Raw genomic sequence first — 14,157 nt, 5'->3', positions numbered from 1 at the left:
AGTTCTAAATTATTTATTTACGTTTGAATTGGAGTAGGTTCAAATTTACTGTCAAATTTACATTTTTATTCTTTCAGGGATACACAAATCATCCATTAATGAAACAAAAATAGATAAAAGGAGACAATGACAATTAAATCAAAAAATGTATGCATCATTTAATCTCAAATTAAGCTATTAATGGAAAAAACATTCCTCGAAAACAATCTACATTAAACAATACTTCGGGGGTGTTACATGTACTGAAAGTGGGGGAATATGCTCGGAAAAAAAACATAGAAAGTATTTTAAGTGTTGTTCTTACCCTCATTCGAAGTTCAGTTGTAGTTTGAGTTACAGTAAAGAAACTCTCGGCCAGGTGAGTAATTATTTTAACACGGGATAATAATTTATACAATACGTTTAAACTCCATATTTTGAATTCTATTTTTGGATGTACCAAACAAACTACAGTTATTCGTCTCTGAGCCTACGATCTGTTTTTTGATTATTAGAGTAAATTAAAAACATTCTCAATATATTGGTACACAATAATTTCAATGTTACCGTCAAAAAGTAATGAAATTTGTTGTTTTTAACTTTTTTACTGAATTTTGGTAGTTTATACGATTGCTTGAACATACAAGAAAATATTTTTGTTTCTAAACTGTATCGGTGGATTTTGAATTGAGTTTCCAAATCATTTTCTAAATAACTTTGTTATATTAGTAATAAATTTGCTTCCTTTTGCAACCATTTCCGTACAGATGTAATTATTGCGACCATATCTAGTATTTACTTCTAGAATAGGTAAATTTTTGGGGTACATTTGTTCACAAAACTGATCTAAGTTGGATTGCAGCAGAGCAGAACAGAGTACATAGGTACAAAGGGTTGATGGAAAAAAATCCCCTCATGTGTGTTGTTTATTTGTAGTGTTATGCGGTTTTACTTTACAATGTTGCTTATCTATACATAGAAGAAAAATTCTTCTATCCTTTAAGAATTAATCTTCTTCATATTGTTTCATCATCAGATCATGAATCCGACGAACTAGTATGAAGCCAATTGTACTGATGAGTAAACGGATGAAGAAATAACACGTCACTCAACGTTATTCTCTGATATTTATACTGATATATATTTTAGAAAACAGGCATTATGAGTGTAACATTTATAATAATAAATCAATTTTTCTTTGTACTTTACTAAATTGAGAATATTTTATTTTTTGCAGAATGATAGCAGCATGGTTTTTGTTTGTTGTTGTTTCTTCATCTAGTGATTTTGTTCTAGATCCGGTATTAGGTAAAGAAATTTGGCAAGCTCCGGGTTGTCACAAAGTTGGTGAGTATGATAAGAGAATATTTCAAAAAAATAGTTCACAAATTAATTCACATTATAACTTTTTTTAAATTATTTGACCAGAAATTCACAAATAGATTGTCATTTCCTCCTTTTTGAAGAAATACTTTGAATTTTCTTTTAGAATTTGATAGTTATTGTTTATTTCATTCTAAGCAATGTTGATTGAGGAATACCATCAGGCTTATTTTCCTGCATTTCCAAGAATGTGCGACTTTTTTGGCTTTGAATATTCAAAACATATAAACAAAAAATATATCATTCGCAGTTACTGATATTTCAGTATTATCACCCAAACATAACGCTGGCTTCAATTGCATTTAGTGGAATATTATTATCTTAATGGTTATGTTTTCTATGCTTAAGAGAGAGAGAGAGAGTGAGAGAAAGACGTCAATGTCTATATTCCGCTACTAACCAACCTTAACTGAGTTCGAAAATATTCTCTAGCATTTTGTACTCAATTGGTTATCACCGATACGATGTTTTTTGAATATATATATATATATATATATATATATATATATATATATATATATATATATATATATATTAGTAAAAAAAACTTGATTTTATCTTTTATAAACATTATATCTATTCAATGTATAGTATTTTCGAAAATCCATTATTTATAAGTGTTTTTGTGAAGGCTTTTCGTTCATTTTGAATATAGTTTGTATTCGTTTGTTAAAGGTCATACTAGGAAAATTAGTATACCAAACTGCGTGGAATTTCATATGACGACTAATGCCTGTCGAGGATTTTGCGAAAGTTGGGCTATTCCTTCTCTACAGAAGACTACGCCGACTCAACCAATCACATCAATGGGCCAATGTTGCAATATAATGGAAACAGAAAATGTGTCAGCCAGAGTTTTGTGTGTTGATGGAATAAGGACGGTTACTTTCAAATCGGCTGTCACTTGCTCTTGTTATCATTGTAAGAAAGATTAGATTTCGCAATTGGTATAATTAACTACTCCATTATTAAATGAGATAATTATATAACATGCATTATTGTAAATATATTGTACTGACTGACTAATTGTATATTTCATGTTCATTAAATGTTGTTTCCTAATAAATACTTCATTTCCACTGCAGAAATTTGATATGGTTTCTAAAAATAATTATTAAATAACAGCTAACAAAGTAGTATGTCAGTGTAAGACAAACAGCAAGACTATTGCAAAATAAAAATTAAGCAAGTCTTTCGCTGGTTGGGGAGAGAAAAAGTTGCGCTAGACAAACACATTTATAAAATACATTTATAAAAGAATGGAGCCTAAATAGATTAAATAGCATTAAAATTAGCATCACTAATATTTATGAACATTACAGTTTTAGAGACATTGAAGAAATTGGTTTGGTTTAAATTCTTATTCCGTGTTAGAATATCTAGTCTTCCATTAGTTTGAAAGAAGTGGAATATGAGGCAATGTAGTGAAAAATAATGATGAGCTTTCTTGCACCTCTTGATGAACCCGTCTTATTTATTTAGACTTAATATCTTGTAATGTGCTATTTGTACACATCTCATTTTGCGCAATATGCATGCAAACGCCCGATGTCAATGCATTTTACAGAAATAATTTCCAATACAAATTATTTTTTATTTGCTTTTGACGACCCAAAAAGTGATTTGATTTATCTAGTTCCCAGTAGACGAGGTGAGGAAGAAATTAGTCATAACTTTGGAATATATAACACTGCTTCACTTCTTCCACATCTGCCTAGCAAAGACCCTCTTTCAGTTTAATTTCGAGCATGGAATCAATAACATATTTTTTAATGTCGTGGAAATAAGTGACTTATATTTGAAGCAATTTGTTATAATTTAATTTTTTGTGAAATCTCACTTAAGCATATCGGAAATTTCTGACAAATTTCATTTGGCTTAACAAAAGGTATGTCAAAAACATGCAGTCTGAATGGGTAAAGTGATTCAAAAAGGCATGTGGACAGTAGTAGACGATCCACCTTAGGGGGTTCAGTTCACTACTCGTGCCATCGCGAATGACGACCGTTTGCGCACGCTGATCACACCTGATCGTCGCCCAAATATCGGTGTGTTGGTCTTATGAGTTAAATATTAACATAGAATCCATCTGAAATAAGTTACACGAGCATGCGAAAGCCAAAAATTTCACCCATGAACAAAAAAATATGCAAGGATTTGATATACTTCATTCTGTGCAACTCGAACAATTCGAAAACCCGGAAAAATTCACAAAATAATATCAATACGTTAGATTTGTGGTATCAACACATCAAAAAATACAGAATGATTTCCAAATGATGGGGTCCTCTTGGACCTGTGGCCCGCGGCTATAGCCCCCCAAGCCCCTAGCTTAATCCGGCCCTGCCATGACCCGTATACAAAGTCAGCAATGGGTAGAAATGTAAATTGTTCGTAAAGTGTTTTGTTTGTAATTTTGGTTTCATTTTATTTTATTTCAGAAAGATTTACTTATAAATCGAGTTTATAATACCCTGATATCTAAAGTATTTTAAGTTAACATTTTTTCGCACCGAATAGTTGTCATTATTTGTATAGATTATAAAATTAAACGGATCTATTCAAATTTATGCTTGTTTAATCCACCTCTGGAAACTCTTCATTTGCAACCATTATTTAATAGATTTATTACCCTGGTTTTTCCCAGGTAAAGAAATTTGAAAAGATGGTCAATCGACTTAACTTTCTGTCGCACCCATACTTTAGTCCCAATATTGCACCCTGTAACATTTTTGAATTTCTCAAGATAAAGTGGCGTAGAGGAAGTGAAAGAAGCTGTCACCGTGGTTCTAAACAAGAGAGAGAGAGAGAGAGAGAGAGAGAGAGAGAGAGAGAGAGAGAGAGAGAGAGAGAGAGAGAGATGTTAAGGTTCATAATCAAATTTTGGTGAAAAATTTTTTGCTTGATTTTTCAAGATAAAATTCCGGAACGTAACTCTAGATTATAGGGATAAGGTTAGTGGATAAAAATATGAACAACATCGTTTAAATAAATATTTTTTTATTGGTTTACTAAATATAACAAACTCACCAAGTTCATTTTACATAAATAATAAATTACGAATAGATATACTGAAATTGAATATTCATTAATTTTCATTATATGTTGGATTAAAAATATTGTCGAATGTGTCAATCTAGTGGTACTCGATCTTTCATACAATAATTTAATTTTTAGAAGAAATATTTCCCAAAAACTTATCAACAAATTAGAGAAGCTTTAGAAATAATTTAACTCTTATCAGTTACCGATTCCTTTAAACCTATTGCTTATTTCCTTTTTCATTTGACTTTGATAAAAAAATATTGGTCTTATCTTATATTTGGTTGTTCTATTTCCTATCTTTAGAGCATTTTCAATGAAATTGTCCTTATTTTCATCCGCTATTTGATAAACGAATGTTCCATTATTAGAGATAGATTTTACTTATCTTTTTTTTCAAAGTTGATTTTATCACATCATCATTGAAAAAGATAAGATTTAGATATTTCATACAAGTCAAAATAATTTATAACATACTTAGTTTTTTACACATAATCATTATTTTAAAATTATAAATAGTAACCGTTAATTTCAATTAATATATTTCCTGATAAATATTTTCAAAATATACTCGATATCGGTGAAAATTTTTCTTATGCAAATCCTAAGCTATCGATTTGTGATCTTGGAGGTCGGTATCTTAATCCTTCACAACTTGTATCGGTTGATGAACAAACTTGACATTTACAATCAGTAGCATCTAAATATTCATAATAATTAGTGCCTTCTTTGACACCTTCATCACAAAATCTTAATGATACGAACATCTTTGTACGGCCGTGGTGCACACACACGGGGTGGTTGGATTTCTTGAAAGGAAATCGCCAATCGGAAATCTAAAACAAAGAGATTTGTGAAACATGCATTTGATATACCTCTTACTCACTCTGGGTTTTGTCACTTACACTACAAAAAAATTCCGTTTTGTTTGATGATATGCATTAAATTCAAATAGGACATATATAAGACTTGACCTAAGTCTTCTTATTCAAGTGCGATCTTTATTCTTAAAGTTTAAAATCATCAAAACAATATGAATTTCGCAAACCGCCTTTCTAAATAGTTGACTATCTTTTAAATTTACTATGAATGTTTTTTTCTCTTTTTTCCCACAATTTTTCCTTCTATGAGTACCAGGAGTAGATGATACTTTTCTCTTCTTATAACGTATTCCAGATAGTGTAGTTTTTTATATGTATAATTAGTAACACTTCTTTCTGTTCTGCATTTCTGGTTATACACTGTATTGTTAGTAACTTCCTCTACCCATGGTATTCTAAGAATTCGGCAATACATCTGTGGGTCTGTCAACAAAACTGTGTCATCAGCGCATCGTATATTATTTATTTGTATACAATTGATTTTGATTCCTATATTGCGATTTTTTATTTCTAGAAAAATCTCTTTAGGTTGTATCTTCTAACTATAAATTGAATAGAGCCAAACTCATCCTTTGCACTTGAATCCTCGTTGTTCTAACTAATTTCATCAAATTGTCACGTTGAATCTCATCACATGCTTTCATATAATTAATACTCAATAAAAGATATATATATATATATATATATATATATATATATATATATATATATATACATATCCTGGATCATATCCAGATATCTTTGTGAGTAATCTAAAGACTACACTGTAATTACACTGAAGATTAAGCTTTATTCAAATTATGCAAATAATTTTTTCTGATTGATAAGTCTAGATTCAAGTACTTTTTTCTTTCCTTATACCGACGAATTTATGAAGTTAAAACTTTTTTGCTGTCTGGTTGAAGGATCACAAAGAATACAAGAGCAAGAGTTGAGCAGCATATAGCAATGAAGTTTGGATTGTATGAACGTGGATATCTTGATCAATTAATTTATTCGAAGCAATAGAGACAAACTGTTGGAGACGTGCGGCAAGACCTTAATATGTGTAAAATTTACAAATAAGAGAATTAATGAAAGTATGGCTTACGATTACAGAAGGAAAAAGTTTCAGTAAGCTAAGGTGGTATAGACGTGTCCAGCGAATATCAGAATAAGTATTATTCAAACAAATTTTAAGAGACAGTAAAAGGATGGAAAGGAGCCGTTGGTGATATTCATACTAAATACACTGTTTATACTACCATTACACCAATATTCACAATTAGATCGTCTGCCGCGCGTTTTGATAACCAAGTTATCGTCTTCAGAGTGCAAGTAAACTGTTTACCTTCAGTCTCTGAAGTCAATAACTTACGCGTCAGACAGTGTAAACGTGAGTGTTGGTGTAGTGGTTTTCTAAACAGTGTGTTCAGTAAGAATAAGACATATGTTTAAAAGATTTATGGGAAGTCTGGGGGGATATAAACTGAGAAGGACGAATGTAAACATGTATATGATATTACTGAAATATATCTTTCACTCACTCACCTCATTAGAATCACAGCGACCCCAGCAAGCGCTAACAGAAATTTTATCCCAACACTGTTTGCCATTTTCGTCTGACTGGGTCACCATGTATGTGTATTGTTTTTTGTTACATTTTAACGTTAAAGCATCATCATCTTCGGAAGTAGATTTGGGTTCTATAGCGGCGTTTATAATTACTGCTCTTGCGCAACTATAAGTTATAACTAACAGCACTAAAAAACTCATCATATTTCAAATCTGTAACAAGTAAGAATAACGTATTAGCACATAATACATATAATTAGAAAAACGCGGTTTTAAACATTCATGTTTATAGACATTTATAGAATTATAACAAAAAATTTGGACAAGGTATTACATTAAATTAACACACATTATTATATCTTAACTGATTGAGGTGTCTGATTCAATAACGTATTAAAAAATTTTGATATTGTTTCGTGCTTCATTAAATTTTTCTCTGAGAAATGCTTTTTATTATATTTTTCAATTAAGATGTAAAAGGTGATGTAATATGTATTTTCTTGTTACTCTCACTGAATAATAAATCATTATCAACGATTTCATACATTTTTAAAAAGTATCAGCTTTCTCAAATTTTTCTGGTAGCATTTTTTTCATTTAGCTCTTTCCTAACTTTATTATTAAGAATAGAGTTTCTTTATACAAAATACGAATACTTATACGAACTATGTAATTGTCAAACAGAGATTTGGAAATACAAGCTCGAAATATATAAACTTAACATCTACCTGTTGTTTGACGTTGATTCTATTGAAGTTCTCACTGGTTGCGGAGTTTTTGAAGTGAATTATTTACAACTGCTGTATCATATAAGTAAGCGGAGGTAGCTGGGAGTTTGCGAATGTTGAAAGTTGCATCGCTCATTATAGCGTCTATGAACGGTGGGCGGAGCATTTTTTCGTCGATTGCGCAATTGTTGTACATGAACAACTTTCTTGATTTATTTTTATTTTTAATAGAAAATTTAATTACAAAATTATTTCACCAAATTGCACAGAGAAATCCCATGAACAATATTTCTTGTAAAATGTTAAATTACTTAAAAATAATTTATCATCTCAATCAAGAACAACTATTCTATTAGGCGAAGAGCCGACCGCTGAAAAAGGCACCTGATCGGTTAAAAGACATATATTATTGGAAAAGGTAGTACTCAAATAGACGAAAACAATGATATAGGAGTTATAGTCGCCAGTCAGTCACTTGACTAGGCATCCATTTTTTGAATTTTGGTATAGTTGCTTAGCTTATTAGTTAAAGCATGATTTTGATATCAAATGAAAGCTGGAACTTTCTAGGTTTAGAAAAAAAATGGTTGCCTAACCTCTGACTGTTAGTAATTTTGACAGCCCACTTTGAAGACGGGCAACCCGAGTGTACGCTATAATATACTCCGTAAGAACGTTATACCTTAATCTTTATATTTCCCATTAAATTTTATCAACTAATTTTTTATATTTAAAATCTTTAATGAATAATGTAATTAATTGTTTTCTCAATAAATTTTTGTTAATTAGCACGTACGTATCTACAACGTAGACAAAATATAGAAAATATAATTAAAACATATGAAAGAGACAAATATATTTTAAAATTTTAATGTTTGTTAATTTTTTTAATATTCATTAATTCATAAATTACAGCACAAAATTTTTTGTAGAAATTGTACGGAAATGTCAAAGGCATTGGGTGAGTGTTTGTGTCAGGCACTCCCAGCATTCCACGCTTTTTAGTCCGGGAGGTAGCGTTGCATTTTCGGCAGTGATTTTACGCCGATTGCTTGCCTTCTTTTACTATTTATCTCAAATTACTTATAACTGAACCAAGCGTCAGCTGGCGCACCCGCAGTGGGTGTGGAATTGGGAGGTTGCGAAAGTAGTAAAAAAAATTAAGTAATAGTACGCCAGCTGAAACTTTTTCCATGAATAGTTGACATTATACTGAGTTGAAAAAAAAACGTCAGCTGCATCGTGGAGGGGGGAATATGCATCAACTGCTCGCATGATATTGTAATAAAAACACGTGAAATAATGTTATAGTACGTCGGATGAAATTGAACTACGTGATTGTTTAAATAAGTAAAAGTATGAAAATAACAATCAGCTGTGTGTACAGTGGAAAGACCGTCAGCTGACGCAGTAAAGGTAAAGATTATTCTAGCAATGCACAGAATCTTTCTCGATATATTTTTGTCTCGTTTTATTTGAAACAAAATGCACGATACGAAATATAATCGAGTGTAAAATGAAATGAACCTAAAATAAAATGAAGGGTAATATAAAATCGAAATATAGAAATAAGAAAATCGCAAAAGTTATTCGTTGTCGATGGTATCGCTATCGTCATCGTTCTTTGACGAATCATCGGCCCAACTGTCCTGCAGGAAATCGTTCTGATCAAAAATTCCATACCGCCAATATTTTCGCCGCTATCCATTATACTGGTGACTGATAGGGGTACTTGATCTCCTTCGAACCATTTAAAGACATATTTGTCGTCTTTTTCTTCCCATCCCCAGTCCGTGGAAGATAATTAAGAAGGGTCTTGAAGGTGAGCATGGCTCCAAAGGAGCGCTATGTATGAAGTGCGCAGTAAATGTTGCAACAATTTTAGTCTGTCACATTCTCCTGTTATCAAATCTTTCGTTATTAATTTGTCTGGCAGCGGATTGTGATGCATGTCACGGATTTCCGATAGCAAAATAAAAATAGCTCTATCCAAAATGTCCTGTTTTTCGATGGTTTCGAAATCGTTTTTTACTAGAACTCCGGCGTACGGCTTAACAACCTTTTCCGAGTTCATAGATACCACGGCAATTTTTTTGGGGGAATGCTTCTAATAATATTTTTTCTAAACTGTACGGTTCGATGTCCACAGATATGTCTGTTCTTTCACCTTTCGCGCATTCGATAAAAACTGATTTTAAAAAACTTAAAAAGAAGCTTTGTTTTTTTTTCAATAACGTTTTCCAAAACAAACTGACAAACTTGTTCAAAAGCCTTGCCATGAATATCCCACGATTTATGCCATTCTGTTTTTTCATTTTGTGCGGCGATTTGCAACTTGAGTGCATTTCTACAATTTGAGCGACAAAATTTGTGATAATAAACAACTCCAAATTTTATATATTGTGCCGTAATTTTATTCAATAAATCTACGGCCCCTATTTCGCTCACGTTACGTTTTAAATTTAAGATGCTCTCATCAGTTGCACACGTCTGCAGATGTTGCTCTTTTTTGCGACTTTTAATGCAAAAAAGACACACGTGTTCGATTGATTGTTGCTGAGCGTCCTCAGCTCCAGGTATATCTGGCTTCGTTGCTTCTTCGCTTCCAGCTCCACATGTTTCCTCAGTGGATTGACTCGATGACACGTAGGTGTTTATATTTTCGGTGGCAGCCAAGTCATCGACAGGTTGAACGTCTCTCTCCGACCTAACATAAAATCTGTTATTGTTTCGTATGAAATGGTCATAACGAAGTTTATATCGTTGAAATGTAACGTAATTTTTTTTTTCCATTCAAAAAACAAAAAATCCCACATATACTTTGTCTACGGTATTTGAATAAACTTTTTTACAAGAATCAAGGGCAAAATCTGATAGCAAAATGCGAAATTCAATATTATTAGATTGAAATAAAAATAATCAATTATCTTTTTTACAAGAATTAAGGGCAAAACCTAATAGCCAAAATTTAGACGATAAAAATGAAAAAATAATGAAGTGAAAATTTTTTTTCGTTGTGAATCAACGATGCAAACTTCAATATTAGTATAAAAGAGTAAACATCGAAATGCGTTTCAATGAAAATAACATTAAAAAATAATAAAGTATGACTATTACCTTATTACCGTTCGAACGAAACTGATAGTATACGAAAAAGATCCACACGGACAGGCAGATGCTGCTTTGAAATTTAAGGGAAGAGGTTTAGGTAGCCCGAAGGTCGTGTTATGGGTTCAAGCAAGGCCGGAATGTATCGCAAAATATGTATTTGAAAGCGAACAGCCTCACAGCAATACTCCAAAATTTTTAATCTTGACTGGGTCAGCTGACGGTCTTTCCACCGCTACACAATCAGCTGAGTGTTGTTTTCGTACTCGAAATTATTTGAAGAATCACGTAGTTAAATTTCATTCGGCATATTATAACTTTATTTTACGTTTTTTTTACAAGTTCATGCGGGCAGCTGACGCATAATCCCCCTTCCACGATGCAGCTGACGATTTTTTTTGCTCAGTATGACATCAACTATTTATGGAAAAAGTTTCAGCCAGCGTACTATTACTTATTTTTTTTTACCTCTTTCGCAGCCTCCCACACCCGCTCCCACCGTTACTTGAGCAGCTGACGGTCGGTTCATTTAGTTATGTTTAGTATGTATTTATTTATATTTAGTATGTATTTAGTTACTTATATTAGTCATATAAGATCAACTATCGATGTTAATATTAGCTGGCTTACTATGACTTTTGGATATGCAACGCTACCTCCCGGACTATTACAGAATCAGATTAAACTGCTGTCTTCTTTAGAAAAGGCAAGAAAAAACCCTTAGATTTACTGATAAAAAATGAAAAAATGCAAGAAGTTTTTGCATCATTATTGATTCTCAAGATGTAGAAAATTTTGATAAAATGGAAATCGTCCAAGAATGTACATCAATGTACATCTATAAACAAGTATTCGAAAGCTCGGAAAATATATTGAAGTTAGTCCACTTTGGTGTTTACTTGCCACGTTCCCAATAAATAACTACTCCTATATATATATATATATATATATATATATATATATTTCTAAATCTTCTTCATTTTAGGTCTTTTCTGTTTCAAAACTAGTTTTTTTAATATGTAATATGATAATATATATTTTGATAAAGAACTTAAGAAAAGTCAATTTTATCTTTCTTTAAAAAATGATTAAAAAAACTGATTCAATTCAAATGTATATATATATATATATATATATATATATATATATATATATATATATATATATATATATATATATATATATATATATATATATATATAATATATTGTAATATAAGGTGTGTCTTCTGTTCCTAAAAACCGTAGTTAGTTGGAGCGACTAAAAAATATTTTGTTATATTTTTTAAGCGTAGTAGTCTATATGAAACTATTATTTATGATGAAGACTACCGAGTTTTATTTCTAGAAGTTGATTTTTGAACGATATGCAAATGTTATCTAAATATGACAGCATTTTAGAAAGTATGAATATGTAAAAATTACAATAACCTTTTCATCGTCTTTTTTAAAAACGTTTTCATGAAAATGAGGCGATAAAGCTGAATTAATAGAATATTGAGACTGGCGCCGTATATTTGTTATGAGGAATATAGTCTAATTTTTAGTAGGTTTGGAAGAACCTATTAGATGGTAGAGAGTAATGGGTGATACGGAATATGGGGAAAATATTGCGAATTTTTCCACATATACAAAATGTCAAGATCGAATAGATAATTATTATGTCTATGGATTTTGATTCAAGGGTACAGGAAAATTATGTTTCTGAAATTTATTTTCAATTTACTGAAATGATAGAGGAGAAATAAAATTATTGAAAAAAAAAACATTAATGTTATTATGGCAGAAACTAATGGAGAAAATATGTCCCATTCCAATCTTATTACTTTTTTTATTGATTATCAATAAAGTATATTTTCGCGATTTGTTTATTGCATATATCAGAAAAAAATATTTTGTGATTCTACAAGCATTTTATTTTAATAGTTATCGACTAGTTATGTCGGACGATATACTTAGACATTTATTGAAAATCGAATATTCATTTCTTGAAGTTATCTTAGACGGTTGTTCTTTATTTAAGACAAAATGTTTGGTACGTTCGCTTAAAATCTATTTCAATAAAATTAATATAGTTTTTGAATGAAGAACTGCAATATGTACCAAATTCAGTAGATTTAGTCAATAAGAATGTAGAAGACCGGACCGTTAAGATAGAATAGTGACTTCCAGAGGTTGATACTACTTCGTAACAGTGACACTATATTGTTAGATAAATCTGACATATACATTACTTCTAATACTCATATAAACAAAACTGGTTTCGTAGGGTAAATTTCCAGTGTAAATGGAACATTACTTTTTACGTGGAAAAAGCACCGTCTTTCACTATAACTAATCAAAAAATGGTTAATAAACTCTTTACCCTGGTTATTGGCGTTGTACGTGAGATAGCTAATGCAGTAAATAATTAAAACTAAACAGGTATTCGATATTCTGCTGGGAAGGTTATATAGGAAAGAGTAAGGTGGGTGGCGCGATTGCTTGATACTGATGCAAAGATCGCTTGCATTAAAAATTGAAACTAATATTTTAAGCTTTATCGTGCTTCAATCAAGCAAAAATCACTTTTCTGCCAATAAGTTCGCGGCCCGCTGTTATGAGATCGCAAAACCCTAGGAAAAACAACCGTTTTAGTTGAAGAGAAAATGTTTGTTTCATCCCGACAGTACACCTGTCCATTTGTTCCATCTTGTTGTAGAGAGATAAGCCGAACTAGGCTGGATCAAATATTTATGGTTATTTATGTTGAAAGATAAAATATTTTTTGTTAACACCAAAGTAACTTTTTCATTGAAAAGTAATTTCTCAGTTCATGTTCTTCATTGTATAAAGCGAGATTTTTGAACACTTGGGACGTAGAAAAATTGGCATGATAAATATATCAGATAAATCACTGGTTAAATTCTAGCTCATAGGTGGGAAACCTTCGGCCTCCGCGTGGTTCTTGTGCGGCCCTTTGCCACCTAGTACAAAATGGTAGAGTTCGTTTCAAACAACTATTGTACATCAACGCCATGACAGTTGCGCGAAAAATCCCGCCAAAGACAGTCATATTGTAACATGACTCAGATTACTAGTCTGAAACAGACCCTAACACGCATGAGTGAGGCTCTGGCCCACAGACCATCCCTTTCAGACTTGGACACTCAATGTTAATTTTTTAAACAGTTTTTAGCGCCCACAAGAATAATGCAATAAGAATGAACTAAACGAAACAAAGCCCGCTTATGTGTTTGTGTTTTTTCTTCTTTCTTATTTTTTTCTTTTTTCATTTAGAAAAAAGTATTTCTCAGAAACCTTGCATTTTTGTCTGATATGATGACAAAACAAAACAATTTAAATATTTGCCTGCAAGGTGAAACGAGGTATATTTATGAAATGTGGCAAAAGATCCAAGCACTTAGAAAAAAATTATTATTTTTCAAAACATTGCTTTGTCGATCGGAAATATCTGCACAACAGTTCCCGGAGTTAGCTAAA

General features: G+C 31.5%; 2 protein-coding genes across 2 annotated transcripts; one reads left to right on the top strand and one right to left on the bottom strand.

Moving 5' to 3' along the window:
- Positions 1-303: 303 nt before the first annotated feature.
- Positions 304-2,388, top strand: LOC130892476 (thyrostimulin alpha-2 subunit). The gene is made up of 3 exons (XM_057797916.1): positions 304-358; positions 1,217-1,326; positions 2,038-2,388. The coding sequence occupies exons 2-3, from the start codon at positions 1,218-1,220 to the stop codon at positions 2,295-2,297; spliced, it is 369 nt and encodes a 122-aa protein (XP_057653899.1). The 5' UTR covers positions 304-358; position 1,217; the 3' UTR covers positions 2,298-2,388.
- Positions 2,389-4,980: 2,592 nt separating this feature from the next.
- On the bottom strand, positions 4,981-7,641 carry LOC130892506 (thyrostimulin beta-5 subunit). The gene is made up of 3 exons (XM_057797954.1): positions 7,568-7,641; positions 6,816-7,052; positions 4,981-5,240 (listed from the first exon to the last, which is right to left on the bottom strand). The coding sequence occupies exons 2-3, from the start codon at positions 7,041-7,043 to the stop codon at positions 4,998-5,000; spliced, it is 471 nt and encodes a 156-aa protein (XP_057653937.1). The 5' UTR covers positions 7,044-7,052; positions 7,568-7,641; the 3' UTR covers positions 4,981-4,997.
- Positions 7,642-14,157: the final 6,516 nt, after the last annotated feature.

The sequence above is a fragment of the Diorhabda carinulata genome, chromosome 1 (genome assembly GCF_026250575.1).
Source record: "Diorhabda carinulata isolate Delta chromosome 1, icDioCari1.1, whole genome shotgun sequence".
In the NCBI taxonomy this organism is placed as follows: Eukaryota; Metazoa; Arthropoda; class Insecta; order Coleoptera; family Chrysomelidae; genus Diorhabda; species Diorhabda carinulata.
Note: the sequence above shows the minus strand (reverse complement) of the source record. Positions and strands in the feature narration are given on the sequence as shown.

Bases quoted from the DNA above. Each gene is read 5' to 3' on its own strand.
- LOC130892506 (XM_057797954.1), bottom strand. From the start codon at position 7,043: ATGATGAGTTTTTTAGTGCTGTTAGTTATAACTTATAGTTGCGCAAGA. The intron at 5,241-6,815 runs GTGAGTGAGTGA...TCTTTGTTTTAG, and splicing joins GTCGCTGTGATTCTAATGAG to ATTTCCGATTGGCGATTTCC.
- LOC130892476 (XM_057797916.1), top strand. From the start codon at position 1,218: ATGATAGCAGCATGGTTTTTGTTTGTTGTTGTTTCTTCATCTAGTGAT. The intron at 1,327-2,037 runs GTGAGTATGATA...CGTTTGTTAAAG, and splicing joins TCCGGGTTGTCACAAAGTTG to GTCATACTAGGAAAATTAGT.